General features: G+C 37.8%; 1 protein-coding gene across 1 annotated transcript in view; it reads right to left on the bottom strand.

Moving 5' to 3' along the window:
• SCYL2 (SCY1 like pseudokinase 2) overlaps positions 1-23,892 on the bottom strand; it is a 76,375-nt gene that overhangs the window by 11,614 nt on the left and 40,869 nt on the right. The window contains exons 7-13 of the mRNA XM_009004445.5: positions 23,329-23,445; positions 22,241-22,366; positions 21,071-21,247; positions 18,903-19,025; positions 6,294-6,407; positions 3,179-3,311; positions 890-1,008 (exon numbers count right to left, since the gene is read on the bottom strand). Of these exons, the coding sequence (XP_009002693.1) occupies positions 890-1,008; positions 3,179-3,311; positions 6,294-6,407; positions 18,903-19,025; positions 21,071-21,247; positions 22,241-22,366; positions 23,329-23,445 (909 nt within the window). The remainder of the gene's footprint in view (positions 1-889; positions 1,009-3,178; positions 3,312-6,293; positions 6,408-18,902; positions 19,026-21,070; positions 21,248-22,240; positions 22,367-23,328; positions 23,446-23,892) is intronic.

The raw sequence follows: 23,892 nt of genomic DNA, 5'->3' as shown, positions 1-23,892 counted from the left end.
CCTATCTCTGAGTGCAGGGTGAACTTGAGGCTTACTTCTAAAGCAACAGAATATGGCACAGGTGATGGGGTAACACTTCCTTGATTACAAGACACTGTAACTTCAGTCTTGCTAGCAGACTCTCTCTTGCATGCTTTGAGGAAACAAGCTGCCATGTTGGAAAGGCCCATGTGGCTAGGAACTGACAGTAGCATCTAGCTAATAGACAGCTAAGAACAGAGGTCCTAAGTACAACAGCCCAATAGGAACTGAATTTTGCCAACAACCATGTAGATCATTCCCCAGTTGGGCCTTTGGATAAACCCCAAGTCCTTGACTGCAGCAATGTAAGAAACCCTGAGCAGGGAATCCAACCAAACCATGTCCTAGCCTGACCCACAGAAGCTGTGAGATAAAAGTGTGTTGCTTTAAACCCCTAAGTTTGTGGTAATTTGTTCTGTAGCAATCAATAAATAATGAATATACTCCCCAAACACATTCTGTAACTTTGTTCTTTGTTCATGCCAATTTTCCAGCCACAGATTTATAGTAGTCCCAAATCCTACACATTTTTCAACATTCTTCTCATTTAGTATTTACCAATGAAGTCTTTAACAATCTATCCTTCCTGAGTTCACGTCCTTTGCATCGCATGTGTATACCTATTTAACAATTCTGCACAATCTGTAATGTACCCCAGAAATTAATTTAAAAAAAATGGAAATAAATGAATAAATATGTTCAAAGAAAAAAATCTATCCTTCAACCCCACAAACCTTCATTTAGTTCTGTGGCATATTCTTCTCATTTCTTTTTTTTTTTTTAACCAATCTGTGTAATATATTTATATATCTAATGCCAAGAAAACAGTAAGCTGAATAAAATGAATAAAGCACAAAAATATTCCTACCTGATTAAGATTAAGATTATTTTCAATACTCAGAGGAATAAGATGAGGCAATACTTTTCCAGCCAGCTGCTCTTTGGTGATTCCCAACTTCTTATGAGTAAAAGTACATTTGTAAATACCTGATAGGAAAGAATGTGACAAATTTTAAAAGTTAACACCATAAATTCATAGAAATCACCAAAATAATACATGTATATTAAATCCCTTGATAATGCATGTGATACAAATTTTCCCTAATCAATGCCTAGAATAATGATGTTCTTACATATGAATCAGAATGATTTCAGCCTTTATCATCAGGCCAGATTTAAACACCATGACATTTATCCTGTGTTCTTTTGAACACATATTTAAATGTGCTCTTAAGAGCACATTTAATGATAACATAACATTAGAAGCTTATGAGAACCAGGTTCAATTCTTACTGTGCAGTAGTAAGGTTACAGAATGCCCTTCTATTTTGAAACATCTAAATATATGTTTCAGAAATCATACTCAACGCATCTATTTCAAGGGTGTAAGTATAGGTACAGTCAAAATATAAGTCCTGGACCTTTATTTACTTCTTCAGCAAATCAAACTAAACATGTTTGAAATTTAATAACTGAATTCAACTTCACAAAATCCTTCCCTATTGTCTTACCTATTTACTCAATCTTCAAAACCCCACTTGTTACATCTATCTACAAAGCCTTCATTTAGTAAAATGAGTATATTTCCTTCTTGTTCTCTGAATGCTTTTGAGCTCTAAGTGTTTTGTATATAATCCAAAGCTTTGTAACATATCATCCCCCATTATTCTTTTAATGTGCACATGACTTATATACCTAAAGAGTAACTATTCGGCATTTACTAAATGCTTATTTGCTGAGCACTATGCTTGTTATTTTCCCTTTATTTGTTTCAGTGAAGTCTCATAAGAATCTTAAAATGACGTTAGTCTCATCCTCATTAAATAAATAAACTTTTCAAAGTCACCTCAGGAACTATCAGAGCCAGGATTAGGGCCAGTGCTCAAATTTCCACTACGCCAAACTCCTGCTCAAAAAGACAATTTTGTTTTTTCTGGAGACAGGGTCTTGCCCTGTTGTTCATGCTGGCATGCAGTGACATGATCATGGCTCCCTGCAGCCTCAACTTCACCGGCTCAAGTGATCCTCCCACCTCAGCCTCTCAAGTAGCTGGGACTATGTGTGTATGCTACTATGCATGGCTAATTTTTGTATTTCTAGTAGAGACAGGGTTTTGCCATGTTGCTCAGGCTGGTCTCAAACTCCTGGGCTCAAGTGATCTACCCACTTCAGCCTCCCAAAGTGCCGGGAATACAGGTGTGAGTCACCACACCCAGCCAAGAAGGCAAACTTCTTTCAGCACAAAAGATTCATGTGATATCCCAAGAGTACTTTCTATGTCTACAGAGGTCCAACCATTGCTAACCATTCCTACAAATATATACTGGGCAGTTTCTATAGGCCAAGCACTGTAGTAGGTGTTAAGAATACATGGATGAATAATATAGTTTTTCTTAAAAATTAACAAAGAACCTCAAATTAAATAAAAAATGAACTTGTTAATGTTTTTGTCACTCTATAGCTATGCCTGCTTTATGAATACAGCAGACCCCTGGCATTTCCAGGTCGGACTTTTGAAGCTTTAACATATAAATGATTTCAGAGTTTCTTAGTTATTTGTAATTACACTGATATAGCAGAATGTGCTTTAAGGCTAATATGCTTCATCAGCATATCAGTTAGCCACAAAATATACTAATTAAGATTTAAACATATTAGAAAACCAGCTCCTATGACTTATCACTTGTATAATCTTGAATCACTTATTTCACCTCTCTGAGCTTCAATTTCCTTGTAAAATAGAAACAACAGTACCTATTTCATTGGATTTGGGGAAGAATAAAATAAGGTAATACAGAGAAAATACTTTGCCTCTTACAAATTGAGTACCAAATAAACCTCAGGTATTATGACTAAGACCAGTATCAGCATTTCCAGTAGCTTTGTTTCTCTCTTTGTACCATTTTATGGGGAAAACTATATGCTATAATGATATTTATAAAGCTAGGATTCTTAAATACCTTATTCCTTTAAAAATGTCAAGATTCTACTGCTTTTGCTAAACTTAACACAAAGAGGAGTTATATTTCGGCATTTATCACATAATTCTTCAATTATGAAATGCTGTATACAAAAAAGTAGAGTATAATGGCTTTATAGATTGGAAAATTTATTTGCATGATAAAATCGTATCAAATGACAGTAAATTTTCAGCTACCTAAAATTCCCATGAGGACTGCAGGTTCCTTGGATGGAATTTGTTGTAAGAAGGGTAAGATATCATCAAGTACAAACCACTTATCCAAGTATTCCAAAATCTTTCCTAAGCACACTAATGAATTTACACGAACCTATTAAAAGAGGTAAATTGCATTAGTCAAAGTTTTCAAAATCTAGGACAAAATATTTAAGTGTAAACTTAATCTTCATATAAATACGTTAAAGTCTCAAGAATAAAAGTAGATTTAGAGGTTGTCATCCTTTATCAATTTACTAATTTTCTTGGCTTGTTTCACAAGGAATTTTGATTGCTACACCAGGTCACTAGTGACCTAAAGGCAAGGAATGACTTCAATTTTGTAACATTTTAAAGTGATTAAAATTTGAGAAGCGTTCACTACATATGTGTTACTATTATAAGAACACGTCTTTAGGGACATTAGAATAATAAAAAGGACTACATTCTTTCCACCAAGTGATCAATTTCACCTAGATTCCAGTATTTTAGTCTAACTTAGGTTCAATTCATTCTTAAACTAAATATTTTAACATGTGAAGGTGTCCATATATTTGTTATCTATTTCTAGATATATCATTAATACAGTTATTAAGATCTCTTATTTAGAAGCTGTTATCAAAACTCCATATTCATTGACTGGTAACTATGTTATACCCTACTTTAGCTGGAATTTCTTAAGATAGAATATCTTTAAGTCAGGACCACAGTATCAATAAAACTCCAGTTTTCAAAAAAAAAAAATAATAAACCCAGAAAGGCAGAAAATAATTTTGTTGGCTAGAAAAGCACCAGAGTACTACAGGAAAATGACAAAAAAATTTCCATTTCTAAAAAATAATGTACAAGTGTTTTCTGAAATTCAAACACAAGAGATATTATAAATTCAAAAAAGTATCTGAAAGCTTAACTTGTACACATAATCAGTTTTATAAAAGAATGGCTGCATTCTACTGAGATATATATATATATATTTTTAAAGCAAAACTGAAAATACTAGTTTAATTTTATTTACTTTTATGATATATAAAATATTTGTAATGTAAGTAATGAATAAATACAGCTCTTGGAGCATTTTACCTGTGTGTAGAATTTTTAAACATTTTATTTTCAGGGAGGAGTATTAATATACAATTCTAACTCATGATTCAGGAATTTCCTAGTTAGAATTTTAAGCTTTTAGAGATATAGGGCTCTGAATACAATTTAGGAATTCCTATTTGCCACTCTGAAGGTAAGCAGAAGCACTGAAAGTATTATGCAAAATGCACTTAAAAGGTGACATATACAATGTAAATCCATTTCATAGTTACTGTTCTAACATACATACATTCATTATAACTTCTTGTAAACAACATGTCTTAAGGGCCAGTTGGCATCTTAAAAAGAAACATAAATATCACTGGGCAGCAATTCAGATCATTTAAGTATCCATGCTTTTCTCATTTCTATATATCCCTGCATATATTCATAACCAAACTAGAACAGGTACCTTTGTTTTGCTTTGGTTTTGGTTTCAAATTTTTTTGAGGTGAGGATTCTTGCTCCATCACCCAGGCTGGAGGGCAGTGGCACAATCACAGCTCACTGCAGCCTTGACCTCTTGGTCTCAAGTGATCCTCCCCGCCATGCCACCACACCCAGCTAAATTTTTTTATTTTTAGTAAAGACGAGGTCTAGCTGTGTTGCTCAGGCTGGTCTGGAACTCATTAGCTTGAGATCCTCCCACCTCAGCCTCCCAAGGTGTTGAGATTAAAGGTATGAGCCACCATGCCTGGTCTACAATATGTACTTTGAGAAAATGTGTGTTAAAATAAATTTATGCTGCCACAAAATAAGGTATATAGTATGATTATAGAATCTTTTAAAGCACATTTTGAAAACTGAATTTTAAGCTGTATATTTACTATCACCTATTTTGAAAATTCAGTCATAAACCTGAGAATTTCAAAGAAAACAGCTACTTCTAATGATGGTGAAGAGACTCAGGCACAGTGACTTTTCAAGGTCACGGGGTAGTTAGTAACAAAGTGAGACTAAGAACTCAAGCTTCTTGACTTCATGTCATTTCATGCTTGTTTGTTTCATTAATAATGTTTTTCTTAACCTACTTTGGTGTTGCATTTTCCATTTCAAAGCCTTTTGACCAAGAAACATGAACTAAAATAGATTCAATGGCTATAAGATAAAAGCATATCATTCAAATTGCTTTTGCCTATAATTTTATTAAGCTAATGTTTATTTTTATTTAAATTCACATTCCACCAGATAAAGACAGATGGGCTCTCCAGAGAACTAGCTTTACAAAATGCAAATTTATTAATATGCCTATTATTGAACATCAATATAAAGAACTGGTCAGGCAAAAGTACATTTCTCCCTCTTTAAAGCTGCTATTTTGAAGACAGCATTCAATATTACTTCTATAAAGAAATATCAATGTTATAAATTTTATATTTAGTGTTAGAAAAAAGGTTGGGGAAATTTATTGCTTTCAATATGAGATAATGAAAACTTCATTACTAATTCTACCTTCCTTGTCTAACAAGTAACTAAGTGTTCAAATTTTGCATTCAAAGGAAGCAACTACCCCGTTGGCCTACATTTTTTTAGTACAACGATTTTTCCTACTTGTATTCATATTAACTTATTGCTTTATTGTATTCTACATTTTTAAAAAGTGGGCAAGTCAGTGAGGAACAAGAAATTTAGAGACCAGTAACTAAAAATAAAGGCTGTTTATAAAAGGAAACTATTCAACAAGTTTTTAGGCTTAGATACCAACTTAAACTCCCATAATATTTTTAAACTAACAATAAAATAAATTGAGTTATAGAAGAAAAGGATTAAGAAAAAAATAATCACCCAACTTTTCTACTGAAGCACTCAAAGTAAAGGGACAGCAAGTAAGGTTAGGAATGCAATATTATAAATTATGTATCAAAACCACAGCTCATTTTTATAGTACTATATACAGGTTATGTACAGCCAAAATGAAATATATCAACAATACATAAAGGGGTTATTAAATAATAAGAAAATGATTTAAAGCACTGACAAGTGAAAGAAAAACAAAAATTAATATGCCATTACTTACAGCAAGGGAAGATGTTTGTAGACAGGCATTTTTAATTCTTGGTATTAAAGCATTTTTCATGGATGGGTAGTCTATAAGATTTGCAAAGGTTGGAATGATGTTTAAACAGAGCTCCTATCAAGAAAATAAACTGAATCAATATTAGGGAAAGACTCTCTTAACTCTTCCCAGATATTAGAAAGTTTTGAATTTATATGGCTAAATTGTCATATAGTTTGAAATAAATTTTCACATACATTATTCTGTCCTTTCAACAACTCTGAAAAATGAATGAATTGTTATAATCACTTTACAGTTTTACAGATGAGAAAAAAAGCTCAGAAGACATTACTCAAAGTCATACTAGGTCATAATAACTAGTGCATGGTATCTAAACTCCCTGATCTTATTCCTAATCCCTTTCGCTGATAACACAAGTCCTCATTTATGTTTAAATAACAAGAACACTTAAGTTTTGCTATCTTTCACAAAAAGAAAATCAAGTACGAAATTATGTAAAAATACTCATGACTCTCTTAACTATATATCCGTATGATAAAATACAAACACTTTTTTAAAAAAACATATTTAAAAGAATGTTTGATTTTAATTTTTTGTTTCTTGAGACAGGCCCTTGCTCTGTCACCCAGGCTAGAGTGCAGTGACACAATCATAGCTCACTGCAGCATCAACCTCCCAAGCATGCACGATCCTCTGGCCTCAGCCTCCTGAGTAGCTGGGACTATAGGTATATGCCACCATGCCCAGTTAATTTTTTTTCTTTTTTTTGGAGACGGAGTTTCACTCTTGTTGCCCAGGCTGGAGTGTAGTGACACAACCTTGGCTCACTGAAACCTCCGCCTCCTGGGCTCAAGCAATTCTCCTGCGCTCAAGCAATTCTCCTGCCTCAGCCTCCCAAATAGTTGGGATTACAGGCATGTGCCATCATACCCAGCTAATCTTTTGTATTTTTAGTAGAGATGGGGTTTCACCAGGTTGGCCAGCCTGGTCTCGAACTCCTGACCTCAGGTGATCCACCTGCCTCGGCCCATGCACAGCTAATTTTTAAATTTTTTGTAGAAACAAGATCTCACTACATTTCCCAGGCTGGTCTCAAATTCCTGAGCTTAAGCAATTCTCTCACCTCAGCCTCCCAAAGTCCTAACATTACAGGAATGAACCACTGAGTACGGCCTTAAAAGAGTGTTTAATCATTTTGAGAAGAAAACTGAAGATAGAGTATTATATCTCAATTAAAAATTTTTTTTCAAAGATGGTGCTGTAGAACTAACTCAGGATTGCAGCTCCCAGTGAAAGCACAGAGGGTGAGTGGACGCCACATTTCCAGACGGATCTTTATTGCCCACAGACTGGGAGATTCCCAGGTGTGGGAGCCCCACAGGCCGCCAGCGCGGCTGTTTGGGCCGGGGCCGCAGAGCAGTGGCACTCTGTACAAAATACACTGGTTTGGTTGCCCTGTTAAACTGGCAATTGGAGATTTCCAAAGGCAGATTAGCACATTCATCTGATTAAATGGGACTTAAACAGAAAGCCAGGGCCGGGCGCGGTGGCTCAAGCCTGTAATCCCAGCACTTTGGGAGGCCGAGGCGGGTGGATCACGAGGTCAACAGATCGAGACCATCCTGGTCAACATGGTGAAACCCCGTCTCTACTAAAAATTACAAAAAATTAGCTGGGCACGGTGGCGTGTGCCTGTAATCCCAGCTACTCAGGAGGCTGAGGCAGGAGAATTGCCTGAACCCAGGAGGCGGAGGTTGCGGTGAGCCGAGACTGCGCCATTGCACTCCAGCCTGGGTAACAAAAGCGAAACTCCGTCTCAAAAAAAAAAAAAAAAAAAAAACAGAAAGCCAGGCCAGGAGATTCCTGGGCAGCAATGTCGTTTCACCCGACACAGTGGGTTGCTGCAGGGGAAAACACACAGATCCCGGCGCCCTTTCAGCAGGCGACTGGAACACCTGGGAAAGAGTCAACTGTTCAACTTTAAAAAAAAAAAAAAAAAAAACGGCTCTGAGGCAGGGAGCCAGGTGATCAGGCTCGGCAGGTCCCACCCCCACAAAAACAAACAAAACAGCAATTGGAAATGCTCAGGGTTGAGAGTTTCACAGCAAGCACAGCTGAACCCAGGATGGTGCAGCTCAGTGGGGGAGGGGCGTCCACCATTACCAAGGCACTCGACGCCTACGGAGGTACTCTGCCATTGCCGACGTGGCCTGCCGCTGCCAAGGCAACCCGCCATAACAGAGAGAGTCCGCCACTTCAGAGGCGGGCCACCATCACCATGGCAGTTCTAACTACACCCATATAAACAGGACTACAGGGAATTACACCCGGCAGCAGGGCGGAGCCCATGGCAGCAGGGCAGAGCCCACAGCAGCTCAGCATAGCCACTACAGGCAGGCAGTGATTAGACTGCCTCCTTGCTGGGCAGGACAGTGCAACGGATACTCATAAATAAAGCCCTAACTCCCCGGGACAGAGCACCTGAGAAAAAAAAGGGCTTTATGAGTTCTGCCGCAGCAGACTTAAACGTACCCGCCTAGCAGCCCTGAATGAACAACAGAGCTCACAGCTCAGCACTTGAGCTCCTATAAAGTACAGACTGTCTCCTCAAGCAGCTCCCTGACCCCGTATATCCAAAGAGTCACCTCACAAAGGACTAATCAGACTGACATTTCGCGGGCATCATTCAGGGACAAAGATAGCAGAAGAAGAAACTGGGAGCAAGTCTCATGGTTCCGCAGCTGCTACAGGTGTACCCCAGGCAAGCAGGGCCTGGAGTGGACCTCAGCAGTCCTACAGCAGACGGGCCAGACTGTTAGAAGGAAAACTAAGAAACAGAAATACTTCATCATCAACAATCTGGACGTCCACTCAGAGACCCAGTCGGAAAATCAGCAACCACTCAGACGACAGGTGATAAATCCACAAAGATGGGAAGAAACCAGCACAAAAAGGAGGAAAACACCCGAAACCAGAACACCTCGCCTCCTACAAGGGACCACAACTCCTCACCAGCAAGGGAAAAAAGCTAGACAGAGAATGAGTGTGATGAAATGACAGAATCAGAGTTCAGAAGGTGGGTAATGAGAAACTTCCAGGAGCTAAAAGAACATGTTCTAACTCAATGCAAAGAAACTAAGACCCTTGAAAAAAGATTTGAGGAAATGATAAGAAGAATGGACAACTTAGAGAGGAATATGAGTGAACTGAAGGAGCTGAAAAACACAACACAAGAAATTCGCGAAGCATGCACAAGTTCCAACAGCCGAATTGAACAAGCAGAAGGATATCAGAATTCGAAGATCAATGGAATTAAATAAAACGAGGAAGCCAAGATTAGAGAAAAAAGCGCAAAAAGGAATGAACAAAGTCTCCAAGAAATGTGGGACTATGTGAAGAGACCTAATCTACGTTTGATAGGTGTACCTGAATGTGATGAAGAGAATAAATCCAAGCTGGAAAATACTCTTCAGGATATTATCCAGGAAAATTTCCCCAACCTAGCAAGGCAGGCCAATATTCAACTCCAGGAAATACAGACAACACCACAAAGATATTCCGCAAAAAGAGCTCCCCAAGACACATAATCATCAGATTCAACAGGGTTGAAATGAAGAAGAAAATGCTAAGGGCAGCCAGAGAGAAAGGTCGGGTCACCCACAAAGGGAAGCCCATCAGACTCACAGCACATCTCTCGGCAGAAACCCTACAAGACAGAAGAGAGTGAGGGCCAATATTCAACATCCTTAAAGAAAAGAACTTTCAACCCAGAATTTCATATCCAGCCAAACTGAGCTTCAGAAGTGAAGGAAAAATAAAATCCTTTGCGAACAAGCAAGTACTCAGAGATTCTGTCACCACCAGGTCTGCTCTACAAGACCTCCTGAAAGAGGCACTACACATAGAAAGGAACAACCAGTACCAGCCATTCCAAAAACATACCAAATGCTAAAAAGCATCAACAAAAGAAGAATCTGCATCAACAAACAGGCAAAACAGTCAGCTAGCATCAAAATGGCAGTATCAAATTCACACATAACAATATTAACCCAAAATGTAAATGGACTAAATGCACCAATCAAAAGACACAGACTGGCAAATTGGATAAAAAACCAAAACCCATTGGTGTGCTGTATCCAGGAAACCCATCTCACATGGAAGGATACACAAAGGCTCAAAATAAAGGGATAGAGGAAGATTTACCAAGCAAATGGAGAGCAAAAAAAAGCAGGAGTTGCAATTCTCATCTCTGATAAAATAGACTTTAAAGCAACAAAGATCAAAACAGACAAAGAAGAACATTACATAATGGTAAAAGGATCGATACAACAAGAAGAGCTAACGATCCTAAACATATATGGACCCAATACAGGAGCACCCAGATACATAAGGCAAGTTCTTAATGGCTTAATTCTGTCATTAATAATGACAATAATAGTGGGAGACTTTAACATGCCACTGTCAATATTAGACAGATCGACCAGACAGAAAATTAACAAGGATATCCAGGACTTGAACTCAGACCTGGAACAAGCAAACCTGATAAACATTTACAGAACTCTCTACCCCAAATCCACAGAATATACATTCTTCTCAGCACCACATCACACCTACTCTAAAACTGACTGCATAATTGGAAGTAAAGCACTCCTCAGCAAATGCAAAACAACTGAAATCATAACAAACAGTCTCTCAGACCATAGTGCAATCAAGCTGGAACTCAGAATTCAGAAACTAACACAGAACCACACAGCTTCATGGAAACTGAACAACTGGCTCTTGAATGTTGACTGGATAAACAATGAAATGAAGGCAGAAATAAAAAAGTTCTTTGAAACCAATGAGAATGAAGACATAACATACCAGAATCTCTGGGACACATTTAAAGCAGTCTCTAGAGGAAAATATATAGCAGTAAGTGCCCACAAGAGAAGAGTGGAGAGATCCAAAATTGACATCCTATAGTCAAAATTGAAAGAGCTGGAGGAGCAAGATCAAAAAAACTCAAAACCCAGCAGAAGACAAGAAATAACTAAGATCAGAGCAGAACTGAAGGAGCTAGAGACATGAAAAACCCTTCAAAAAATCAATAAATCCAAGAGCTGGTTTTTTGAAAAGATCAACAAAATAGACCAGTAGCCAGGTGGATAAAAAAGAAAAGAGAGAATAACCAAATAGATGCAATAAAAAACAATAAAGAGGAAATCACCACAGATTCCACAGAAATTCAAACCATCATCAGAGAATATTACAAACAACTTTATGCACATAAACTAGTAAACCTGGAAGAAATGGATAAATTCCTGGTCACCTGTGTCCTCCCAAGCCTAAACCAGGAGGAAGTGGAAACTATGAATAGACCAATAACAATGTCTGAAGTTGAGGCAGCAATTAAGAGCCTACCACACAAAAAAAGCCCAGGTCCAGATGGGTTCACAGCCGAATTCTACCAGACACACAAAGAGGAACTGTTACCATTCCTTCTGTAACTATTCCAAATAATCCAAAAAGAGGGAATCCTTCCCAAATCATTTCATGAAACCAACATCATCCTGATACCAAAACCCGGCAGACACTCGACAAGAAAAGAAAACTTCAGGCCAATATCCATGATGAACATAGTCGCAAAAATCTTCAATAAAATACTGGCAAGCCAATTGCGACAGCACATCAAAAAGCTTATCCACCATGATCAAGTAGGATTCATCCTGGGGATGCAAGGTTGGTTCAACATATGCAAGTCTATAAACGTAATTCACCACATCAACAGCCCAAAAACAAAAACCACATGATTATCTCAATTGACACTGAGAAGACCTTTGACAAAGTTCAACAGCCCTTTATGCTAAAAACCTTCAATAAACTCGGTATTGATGGAATGTATCTCAAAATAATAAAAGCTATTTATGACAAACCAACCTCCAATATCATACTGAATGGGCAAAAACTGGAAGCATTCCCTTTGAAATCTGGCACTAGACAAGAATGCCCTCTCTCACCACTCCTATTCAATATAGTACTGGAAGTTCTAGCCAGAGCAATCAGGCAAGGAAAAGAAATAAAGGGTATTCAAATAAGAAAGGAGGAAGCCAAATTGCCTCTATTTGCAGACGACATGATAGTATATCTAGAGGATCCCATCGTCTCAGCCCAAAAACTCCCGAAACTCATGAGCAACTTCAGCAAAGTCTCAGGATATAAAATCAATGTGCAAAAATCACAAGCATTCCTATACACCAATAACAGACTTAAAGAGAGCCAAATCAAGAATGAACAGCCATTCACAATTGCTACAAAAAGAATAAAATACCTAGGAATACAACTTACAAGGAACGTAAGGGACCTCTTCAAGGAGAACTACAAACCACTGCTCAACGAAATAAGAGAGGACACAAACAGATGGAGAAACATTCCATGTTCATGGTTAGGAAGAATCAATATCGTGAAAATGGCCATACTGCCCAAAGTAATTTACAGAATCAACGCTATCCCCATCAAGCTACCACTGACTTTCTTCACAGAACTGGAAAAAACCACCTTGAACTTCATATGGAACCAAAAGAGAGCCCGCATAGCCAAGTCAATTCTAAGCAAAAAGAACACAGCAGGAGGCATCACACTACCAGACTTCAAACTATACTACAGGCTACAGTAATCAAAACAGCATGGTACTGGTACCAAAACAGAGATATAGACCGATGGAACAGAACAGAGGCATCAGAGGCAACACAACATATCTACAACCATACAATCTTTGATAAACCTGACAAAAACAAGCAATGAGGAAAGGATTCCCTGTTTAATAAATGGTGTTGGGAAAACTGGCTAGCCATGTGCAGAAAGCAGAAACTGGACCCCTTCCTGACACCTTACACTAAAATTAACTCCAGATGGATTAAAGACTTAAACATAAGACCTGGCACCACAAAAACCCTAGAAGAAAATCTAGGCAAAACCATTCAGGACATAGGAGTAGGCAAGGACTTCATGACCAAAACACCAAAAGCATTGGCAACAAAAGTCAAAATAGACAAATGAGACCTAATGAAACTCCACAGCTTCTGCACGGCAAAGAAACAGTCACTAGAGTCAATCAGCAATCAACAGAATGGGAAAAAATTTTTGCAGTTCACCCATCTGACAAAGGGCTGATATCAAGAATTTACAAAGAACTCAAACAGATTTACAGGAAAAAAACAAGCCCATTCAAAAATGGGCAAAGGATATGAACAGACATTTTACAAAAGAAGACATACATGAGGCCAACAAACATATGAAAAAATGCTCATCATCACTGGTCATCAGAGAGATGCAAATCAAAACCACATTGAGATACCGTCTCATGCCTGTTAGAATGGCAATCATTAAAAAAATCTGGAGACAACAGATGCTGGAGAGGATGTGGAGAAATAGGAACACTTTTACACTGCTGGTGTGAGTGTAAATTAGTTCAACCATTATGGAAGACAGTGTGGCGATTCCTCAAGGCCTTAGAAATAGAAATTCCATTTGACCCAGCAATCCCATTACTGGGTATATATCCAAAGGACTATAAGTTGGTCTACCATAAGGACACATGCACACGAATGTTCACTGCAGCACTGTTTACAATAGCAAAGATCTAGAACCAACCCAAATGCCCATCGATCATAGACTGGACTGGGAAAATGTGGCACATATACACCATGGAATATTATGCAGCAATCAAAAACGATGAGTTCGTGTCCTTTGTAGGGACATGGATGAATCTGGAGAACATCATTCTCAGCAAACTGACACAAGAACAGAAAATGAAATACCGCATATTCTCACTCATAGGTGGGTGATGAACAATGAGAACACATGGACACAGGGAGGGGAGCAGGGGAGGGATAGCATGGGGAGAAATGCCAGATGTGCGTGAAGGGGAGGAAGACAGCAAATCGCACTGCCATGTGTGTACCTATGCAACTATCTTGCATGTTCTGCACATGTACCCCAAAACCTAAAATGCAATTAAAAAAAAAATTTTTTTTTTTTCTTGGTTTTTCTTTTTTTGGAAAGTCTTGCTCTGTCACCTAGGCTGGAGAGCAGTGGCAAATTCACAGCTCACTGTAGCCTCCTGGGCTCAAGTGATCCTCCTCCCCAATTCAGCCCCCCAAGCAGCTGGCACTAAAGGCACGTACCACATGCCTGGTTAATTTTATCATCTTTTACTTTTGGTAGAGACAGAGACTCACTATGCTGCCCAGGCAGGTCTCAAACTCCTGGCTTCAAGGGATCCTTCCACCTCGGTCTTTCAAAGTGCTGAAATTACAGGTCTGAGCTACTGTGCCCAATGCCAATTTTCAAAATGTGTAGGTACCTGTGTCCATCTACAGGCTTAGGAAAAAAGACTAGAAGAATATATCTGAAAATGGTCATCTGTGAGAGCAAATTGTAATTTTTTTTCTTTTTGTATTTATAAATACGTCCAAATTCTGAAACTTAAAGCAAGCATAACTCAGAAGTGGGGGGAAACAAATTTAAAACATTCTTATTAACTAATGTAGTGCCATAGAAGAAATGAAAACTGGTAATTCTGGGAATAATTGGGGAAAACAAAGGGATAATTGGGAGTTAGGAAGAAGCTTGAGAACTAACTGACAAGAGCACACACATCTTGGGCACCTTATGAGAGACAATCCTTGTAGTAAAGCATAGGAGAAAGAATCACTGAGGAAAATGGAAGCACATATGTGAATCAGCAGGACGCTACTGAAAATACCAGACAAACTTCAAGACATTCATTTATAGTTTGCAGATAGAAATATATTAACTACTAAGAATCTGTTATCAAAACACTGGGATATACTTTATTTGCTTTAACTTATTCTTAGGTTTCCAAAGGCAAATGTAAGAGAGTTAATTATTTATATCCACTCAGAACTATTAAGTGGGTGATAAAATTTAAAAATGAGTGAGACGGCCGGGCGCGGTGGCTCAAGCCTGTAATCCCAGCACTTTGGGAGGCTGAGGCGGGTGGATCACGAGGTCAACAGATCGAGACCATCCTGGTCAACATGGTGAAACCCCGTCTCTACTAAAAATTACAAAAAATTAGCTGGGCATGGTGGCGCGTGCCTGTAATCCCAGCTACTCGGGAGGCTGAGGCAGGAGAATTGCCTGAACCCAGGGGGTGGAGGTTGCGGTGAGCCGAGATCGTGCCATTGCACTCCAGCCTGGGTAACAAGAGCGAAACTCTGTCTCAAAAAAAAAAAAAAAAATGAGTGAGGCATGGAGGTGTGTGTGCCTGTGGTCACTGCTACTAGAGAGGCTGAGGGAGAATCAGTTGAGCCTGGAAAAGCATGGGAAATCAAGGCCACAGTGAACTAAGATTGCACCACCGCACGCAATCCTGGGCAACAGTGAAGGCCTGTCTCAAAAATAAATAAATAAATAATAAAAATAATAAAGGATCACAGATGGGAGAAGACAATGGCTAAGGGTTAGCAGTCAGCGGGATGCTATGTTCCTGTAAGGAGTTTCCTTACAGAAGATTAGCCTTTAAGACAGAGAGACAGAGACAGACTTACAGGAAAGGGCCCCCTAACACCTGTATTACTAAAAAGCAACTGGAAAAGTACCATGCTATCTAATCAAACTCAGAGCAGCAGGTGATGAAGAGGCAAATTTAATTCTATCTAAATCACGTAGGGGAGAGCTCTATCCCAAAGAGGAGACAGGATGAGAAATATTTTTTTTTTTTTTTTTGAAACAGAGTCTCGCTCTGTTGCCCAGGCTGGAGTGCAGTGGCACGATCTGAGCTCACTGCAACCTCTGCCTCCCAGGTTCAAGCAATTCTCCCTGCCTCAGCCTCTTGAGTAGCTGGGATTATAGGTGCCTGCCACCACACATTGCTGATTTTTGTATTTTTTTAGTAGACAGGGTTTCAACATGTTGGCCACGTTGGTCTTGAACTCCTGACCTCAGGTGATCCACCCGCCTTGGCCTCCCAAAGCCATGAGATTACACATGTGAGCCATTGGACCCAGCCCAAGATGAGAAACTTATTAACAGCTGGATGAGGAACTTAATAACAGGAGACTGAAAAACACAAAATCAAACCTCAATGAGTCTAATTAGCAAATTCTCAGAAACTTCTGCTTATTTTACACTTTCTCTATAATGGGTGGTGGGTGAAGTTGATGAACATTACTTTGATATCGATTTAAAAGGTAAATTAATTTTCAAAAATTGTGTCTGATATACATGTTTAAATGCCTCTTTTAAAGAATCCTACCTTTTGCAAACCATCTTCTACCTTTCCATACGTTTTCAGAACAATCTCTAGCCTCTTAAATATTTCTAATCAAACTTAACTTTAAAAACTTCAATTTAAAACTGAATTTCAGATGTTACTTTCTAGCCTACTATTTGCAAGAACCCTGAAGAAAAGATTTCTTATTTTTTGTTTTCTCTAGGATTTTCCCAATTGTTTATATATGCTTTATCAACTAAGCAGTGCTAATTTCATGACTAAACTTTACACTGAATGATACCAGACACGCTGGTTTCCCCAGCCTGGCCAACATGGTAAAACCCATCTCTACTAAAAATACAAAAAAAATTAGATCTGGTCGCCCATGGCTGTAATCCCAGGTACGTGGGAGGCTGAGGCATGAGAATTGCTTGAACCTGGGAGGCAGAGGTTGCAGTGAGCCAAGATTACGCTACTGCACTCCAGCCTGGGTGACGGAGTGAGACTATCTAAAAAAACAGAAATGCTGTTTCCAAAACTTAGCAAAGTTACACAATTTGCTTATTGGCCAAACTGACTATAAAGATAAATGGATTTCATATCACTTTATCTTCCCCTCGTTCTTATTTAACATCACTAAATATAAAACAAGCTTGGCTGCACAGGGCCTGTGAAAATGTTTCGTGAAGCTATAATTCACAATTTCTTTAGAAATGACTAAGAACGCCGGGCGCAGTGGCTCACGCCTGTAATCCCAGCACTTTGGGCGGCCGAGGCGGGTGGATCACAAGGTCAAGAGATCCAGATCATCCTGGTTAACATGGTGAAACCCCGTCTCTACTAAAAATACAAAAAATTAGCTGGGCATGGTGGCGCGTGCCTGTAATCCCAGCTACTCAGGAGGCTGAGGCAGGAGAATTGCCTGAACCCAGGAGGCGGAAGGTTGTGGTGAGTCGAGATCGCGCCATTGCACTCCAGCCTGGGTAACGAGTGAAACTCCACCTCAAAAAAAAAAAAAGAAATGAATAAGAAATAGAGGTAGACACACCTTCCCCACTCATCCATGTCATCTGGACAAAGGCAGCATACCCTCACCTTTAAGAAGGCAAATCTAATTATAAGGGAAAAAATGTTAACATCAACCTCACAGCCTTGAACGAACAAAATACCTTAGCAGACAAAGAATGAATTAAGTCCAAAAAGTGACCTTAAATATGTAGTATCAGGTTCACATTAAGAAAAAAAGCTTCAGAGTAAATAACTTGAAAAAAAATAAAATCCTATGTTTCATTAAAATTTCTATACTGGCACCAGAGACTATAAGCTTTTACTATGAACTATTGTGTACTAAGATGTTCTTAACATAAATATGTATTTTCAAAGTGAAAAAACTAAATTACATTTTTAATAGTGATCAAGAATTTCTTTCAGACAAAGAACTCTTAGAACCAAAATTTTAATCACAAAGACTACATAACTAACAGTTTGGCAAAGTATATGGTGTTTTAAGATTACCTTTGTGAAACAAAAGTATGACTATACATGCATTAAGAATGGTTACACTAAATTAGTCTGCTTTTCCAACTACCTGCTATACAAATTAGCTTCATTGCAGAAGAAATAGCCTCTCTACATAGAAAACTGAGTTACCAAGCATGAAGAAAAATCATGAGTATGAGAAAATACCTACTTAATGTTTTCATGAGAAAAAGGCACACATGGCTGGGCATGGTGGCTCACGCTTGTAATCCCAGCACTTTGGGAGGCTGAGGCGGGAGGATCACCTGAGGTCAGGAGCTCGAGACCAGTCTAGCCAACATGGCGAAAGCCTGTTTCTACTAAAACTACAAAAGTTAGCCAAGCTTGGTGGTGAGTGCCTGTAGTTCCAGCTACTAGGGAGGCTGAGGCAGGAGAAATTCTTGAACCCAGAAGGTGGAGAGATTATGTCACTACATTCCAGCCTGGGCAACAGAGCAAGACTCAGTTTCAAGAAAAAAGGAAATGGCATAGAAAGAGAAAAGAAAATTTCTTCAGAATTTTTGTTCATAATTATCGGTTTAGAAACAAGCAGAAAGAAGAAGACATACAACAATACAAACTATAATATATCAAATCTTCTTCCGTAATAGTACATTTCTGATTTATATAAACAAATCTACCTCATGATACATGTATTATGTACATAGATTACTTTTTTCAGTTACAATACACTGATTCTTTAAATCAGGAGTGAATATATTTTAGTTATTGTACATCAATAATGTAACTCAACAGATAAATATATTTACCATTATGTATTTTATGACTTAAATCCAAAATGTACTTGACACCTCTTCTTCTGATTTAAGAACCAAAATCATCATTAAAGAAAAACAAATCAAATACTGTACCTGGATCTGAATGGAAGGAGCTTCTAGTGCTCTGTAAACCATAGGTAGAACACTGTTCTTTATCTCATCAGGAGGGGTTTTGGTTAGTAGCAAATCCATTTTTTGTAGGAAAATTAACAAAATCTGTTTAGAAAAGGGAAACAATGTATTGAAACCTGGAATCTTTAAGAGATTCAGTATATGCCAAATGTAAAGCTTCTTCAAAATAATAACTCATATATGTGACACTCACCATGTTGCTAGCCTGAAGGCGTGGAAGACAAAAACATACAAATCAAGTCTCTTACATTTCTAGAGGCACAATATTTAACATATGCTCTCAGTTTAAACATTAATTAAAGACTAATCTCCTAACTCTCACATATCTACAGTAATCTATTACTTGCCCACATGTACCAACTATTGGAAAGCTACAAGATGAAAAAACCCAGTAAAGTGAGAGATCCCAAAGAAGTAAATTCCATCACTTGACTTCTATGATGCTCAAGAGAAAAAGAGAAAGTATAGAATTGAGGAGGAGTGTAAGAAAAAATTCTAGAAGCCAGGTGCAGTGGCATACACCTGCAGTTCCAGCTATCTGGGAGGCTGAGACAGGGGAATTGCTTGAGTTCAGGAGTTGAGTCCAGCCAAGGCAACATAGTAAGACTCTATCTCTTATATATATTTTTTAATTTTAGAAAAAAATGTTTTTAAGTTGTCCCTGATCATTCTTCTACATACCTAAATTTTAAGGAACATATTGCCCCTTCTATTTATGCATAGATTAGTTTTGCCAAGACTCAGGTAAGAATATCTGGAAGAATTTTCTTTTTTTTTTTTTTTGGCAGGGTCTCACTCTGACACCTAGGCTGGAGCACAGTGGCACGAACATAGCTTACTGCAGCCTTGAACTCCCTAATCTCAGGTGATACTCCCACCTCAGCCTCCTGAGTAGCTGGGACCATAGGCAGGCACCTGGCTTGTTTTGTGTTTGTTTGTAGAGACAGGGTTTCACCATGCTGCCCAGGCTGGTCTTGAATTGAACTCCTGGGTTCAAGTGATCTGTCTGCTGTGGCACGCCAAAGTACTGGGATTATAAGCATGAGCCACTGCACCTGGCCCAAAAGGTATTTTTAACTGGACAACTAAGAGAAAAAAGAAGGAAGGCAAGTAAGAATTCAGATTATAGGTTTCTTAGGATACTATCTTGACTGATGCATAGCTTAGGGAACAGTGGCTCCACCACCTTTCCCTCATGACACCTTGACCATTTGGGGGAAGCCTGCTTCAAAGGCTGCAGCTCCCTCACTTGTTCTTTCCCTAATCCACAGAAACTCTCGCCTTACCACCACATACTTCCTTCTGTTCCCCTCCTTTCAAGGGAAGGACTACAAAGAATCATAAAACCATTAAATCACATAGTTGATATATAACTAATAAGCTATTACTATACAGTGGCAGAAACATGTAATTATATCTGCTATGTGCCAGAAAATTTCATTTAATTGCAACAATCCTTTTCAATGTAGCAATGAGGGAACAGAAGCTTTAAGAATGGTAACAGCGCAAGTCATACTTCAAGTAAGGAGATGAAGAAGCCTCAATTCAACCCAGGTGTGTGACCTTACTGCTTTTAAATCCAAATTACCTTGAATTTAGCAAATATATATTGTATACATGAGAGACTTACTACTTTTTCACTTACAATACACACACACATTATTTCCATGGTGCTGTAAGCATTTTCCTAATCTAGTGGAAATAGTTATTAGCAATAAAATAGAGAGAAACAACTGGCACAAAGCACCTACATATTAAAGACTTAAACAACAAAATAATAAAAAATACTTCAAGAAAAACAAATATTTCTTTTCCTAAACATGTAACTTTCTACAAAGTATATATATAGTACATAAAGAACGGTATAACACATGCAAAATTTCATTGCAGTTTATTTTCTGAGATAGTAACTTATGGAGAGCTGTAGACATTTAACTGCAAAGTTCAATCATAATTTTAAAAATAGTTTGTTTCAAACATGTAAAACAGCTTTCTGACTAATGGATAAGAAAGTCTCATACATTTACCTCAGTTTTTTTTTAAACTCATATATTCATTCCTCTTGTTTTCAGTGATAGTCATCATCATGAATAACAGCAGATAAATACACAAAAATATCTATTACATACCTGGATTGGCTCCTGCTGCTTAAACACAGGGCCAAGTTCAGGCAGAATTAATTTGACATATTCTTCTTTGGTGCATTCCTCAGCAATCAGTAGAACATTGGGCAAAACAAAAGGTACCATGTCAGGGTTTACAAATTCTGAAGTCAAACAAGGCAAAATTCTCTGCACAATGACACGCTGAAAGGTAAAAATGTTTTTTTATTAAAAAATGAACATTTTTCCAGGTCTTTAGTATTAATTAATACTAAAGTCTAATATTAATTAATACTAATTTAATACTAAATTAATACCTCCAATCCCTTTAGGTTAAGGTGACCACACAATTTATGGTTGAAACTGGTATATTTTGAGAGTAAAATAGATGCTATTGCTAATTATGCCAGGACAAATAGCATAAACTGGAAAGGTCATACGTAAAAGGGGATATACTGTCACCCTACCTGTAGGAAACCTTCCCTAATTAGTCTTCATTGGTAGGTTTGTTTCTCCTCTTAATTCCTTCATTACTTATGATTCATACCACAAAATGTACACACTATCACGTACTATTAACTGTTTCACATGTTAACCCTACCTACACTTACTATAAGGGCCTGAGATCAGGGACAATATTTTATGCTTCCTCTTTACTCTCCATAGCATCTAAGTAAAGGCTCAGAGAAACAGCAGGTAACCAACAAACGTCTGATTAGATTAAACACTGGAAATGTTTTTACAGCCAAGAATTACTAGTATGAATTACTAGTATTCCAACCAGTGCCTCTTCAGCATTCACCAACATTTTAAAAACTATATTAGACTCATGATTTAATAAGTCAGAGAAGGAGTAGTTAAAGGAATTGGAAAGGCTAACATTAACAGAAGTATCCCTTTAACTGCTGGTGAGACAGTGAACTCCACACGATAGCTTATGGACTCTTCTAATGACCTTTCATGTCCAACTGCTGTCTTTGCCTAGCTAGTACCCTTCTAAATTTTTATTCTATTTATTTTTGGACCATGCAAAAAAAAGGTCCACTGAACTTTCGGCTTTAGTTGGCAGCATTTTATAGTCATTTATGTACCTCAGGCAAAGTTATATTGTTTCCTTGGGAAAGTTATTGTAGTAAGTTAAAATAAACTTTAACTTCTAAAATCCTGATTATTAATAAGAAACTATCAACAACAAACCTTGGGCAGTTTTGGTAGAACCTTTGGCAGTCCTTTGAAAAACTGTGATTTCTGAAGATTATCTCTTTGGAATAAGGTATCAAAATATTGCAGTGTTACTGCACCAACATCATCAAAGAAGGGAATCTTAAAAAAAAAAAAGGGAAATAAAGTATTTTGATAAATGTTAAGTTGAAAGTACTTCTCTTATCTAAAACTGTCACAATATGGCAAAAAAAAATTCAGAAACATTTAGCAAAATGCTGAAGATCACTTTAATATAAATTTGAATTATAAAACTCTGAATAAGAGTTTTATTAAAAAACCAATTATTTTTCAAGTTCAAATCTTTGGAATCTGTACCTGTGAGTTGGCTGGGTAAAAACTTTCTTTTACATAAGTCTAAAATACTGAAAGATTAAATAAAATAACTTGAAGGCATAAAAATACCAGTTATTAGTTAAACACCATGCTTGGCCAGGCATGGTGGCTCATGCCTATAATCCCAGCACTTTGGGAAGCTGAGGTGGACAGATCACCTGAGGTCAGGAGTTGGAGACCAGCCTGGCCAACACAGTGAAACCCCATCTCTACTAATAATACAGAAATTATCTGGGTGTGGTGGCTGGTGCCTGTAATCCCAACTACTTGGGAGGCTGAGGCATGAGAATCGCCTGAACCCAGAAGCAGATGTTGCAGTGAGCTGAGTTCACGCCATTGCAGTCCAGGCTGGGACACAGAGCAAAACTCCGTCTAAAAACAAAACAAAACTAAATCCATGGTTATATGAGTGAAATAGAGGACTATGAATTCTCTGGGAGTCTAGAACATACGTATGCTTAATTGTGACGGTTAGCACTCTATTTGAAATCTTAATTTTCTATCACAGCAATTATGTATATAAATAATTTAGCTGTGTAAAATTAAGCAAAGTTGAATATTTAATACATTCAAGAATACAGATGTTATCTGGAACTATATCTGACTATTGCTTTAAAAGAACTTAATCTCAGATGAGGGGTCTCTGGTGGGGGTGGGTGAAAAAACTTAACCTACTTTAACTCATTTTTTTGTCTCTCCATCTTAGGCAGAAATCCACATGTACTCACCTTTGTCATTTGATCTGCATCTGGTCTTACAGTTGGAGTTACATTTAACAGCAGTTTTACATGTTCACGAACTTCCTCAGGTATATTTGTAAGTGAACTAGATCCTAAACGACTCAACTATTGAAAAGAGTGATAACATTAAATGTGAGTATAAAATATTTAACAAGATATATACACTTACATTATTAAGTCTATTTAAGAAACCATTTAAGAATTTACTCAATATTTTATTACAAATATACTGATTAAATTTTAAACAAATTGTTAATTCTACTGTTGCAAAACAAAACACTTTTTTGGTATCCTTAATACCCAAAATTGTTTCTATTCCTCCAGTAAAATGTTCCAGTATTTATATTTACTCAAATGCCATGATTAAAGTTCTAGGAAGAAACTTTAACTAGTCCTCTTTATTTATTTGAAAAAAAATTTTTTTTTGAGACAGGGTCTCACTCTGTCACCCCAGACTGGCATGTAGTGGTGCAATCACAGCTCACTGCAGCTTCAACCTCCCAGGCTCAAATGATCTTCCCATCTCAGCATTCCAAGAAGCTGGGACTATAG

The sequence above is a fragment of the Callithrix jacchus genome, chromosome 9 (assembly GCF_049354715.1).
Source record: "Callithrix jacchus isolate 240 chromosome 9, calJac240_pri, whole genome shotgun sequence".
Lineage (NCBI taxonomy): Eukaryota > Metazoa > Chordata > Mammalia > Primates > Cebidae > Callithrix > Callithrix jacchus.
The sequence above is the reverse complement of the archived record's forward strand: the minus strand, read 5'-3'. Positions and strand labels throughout refer to the sequence as shown.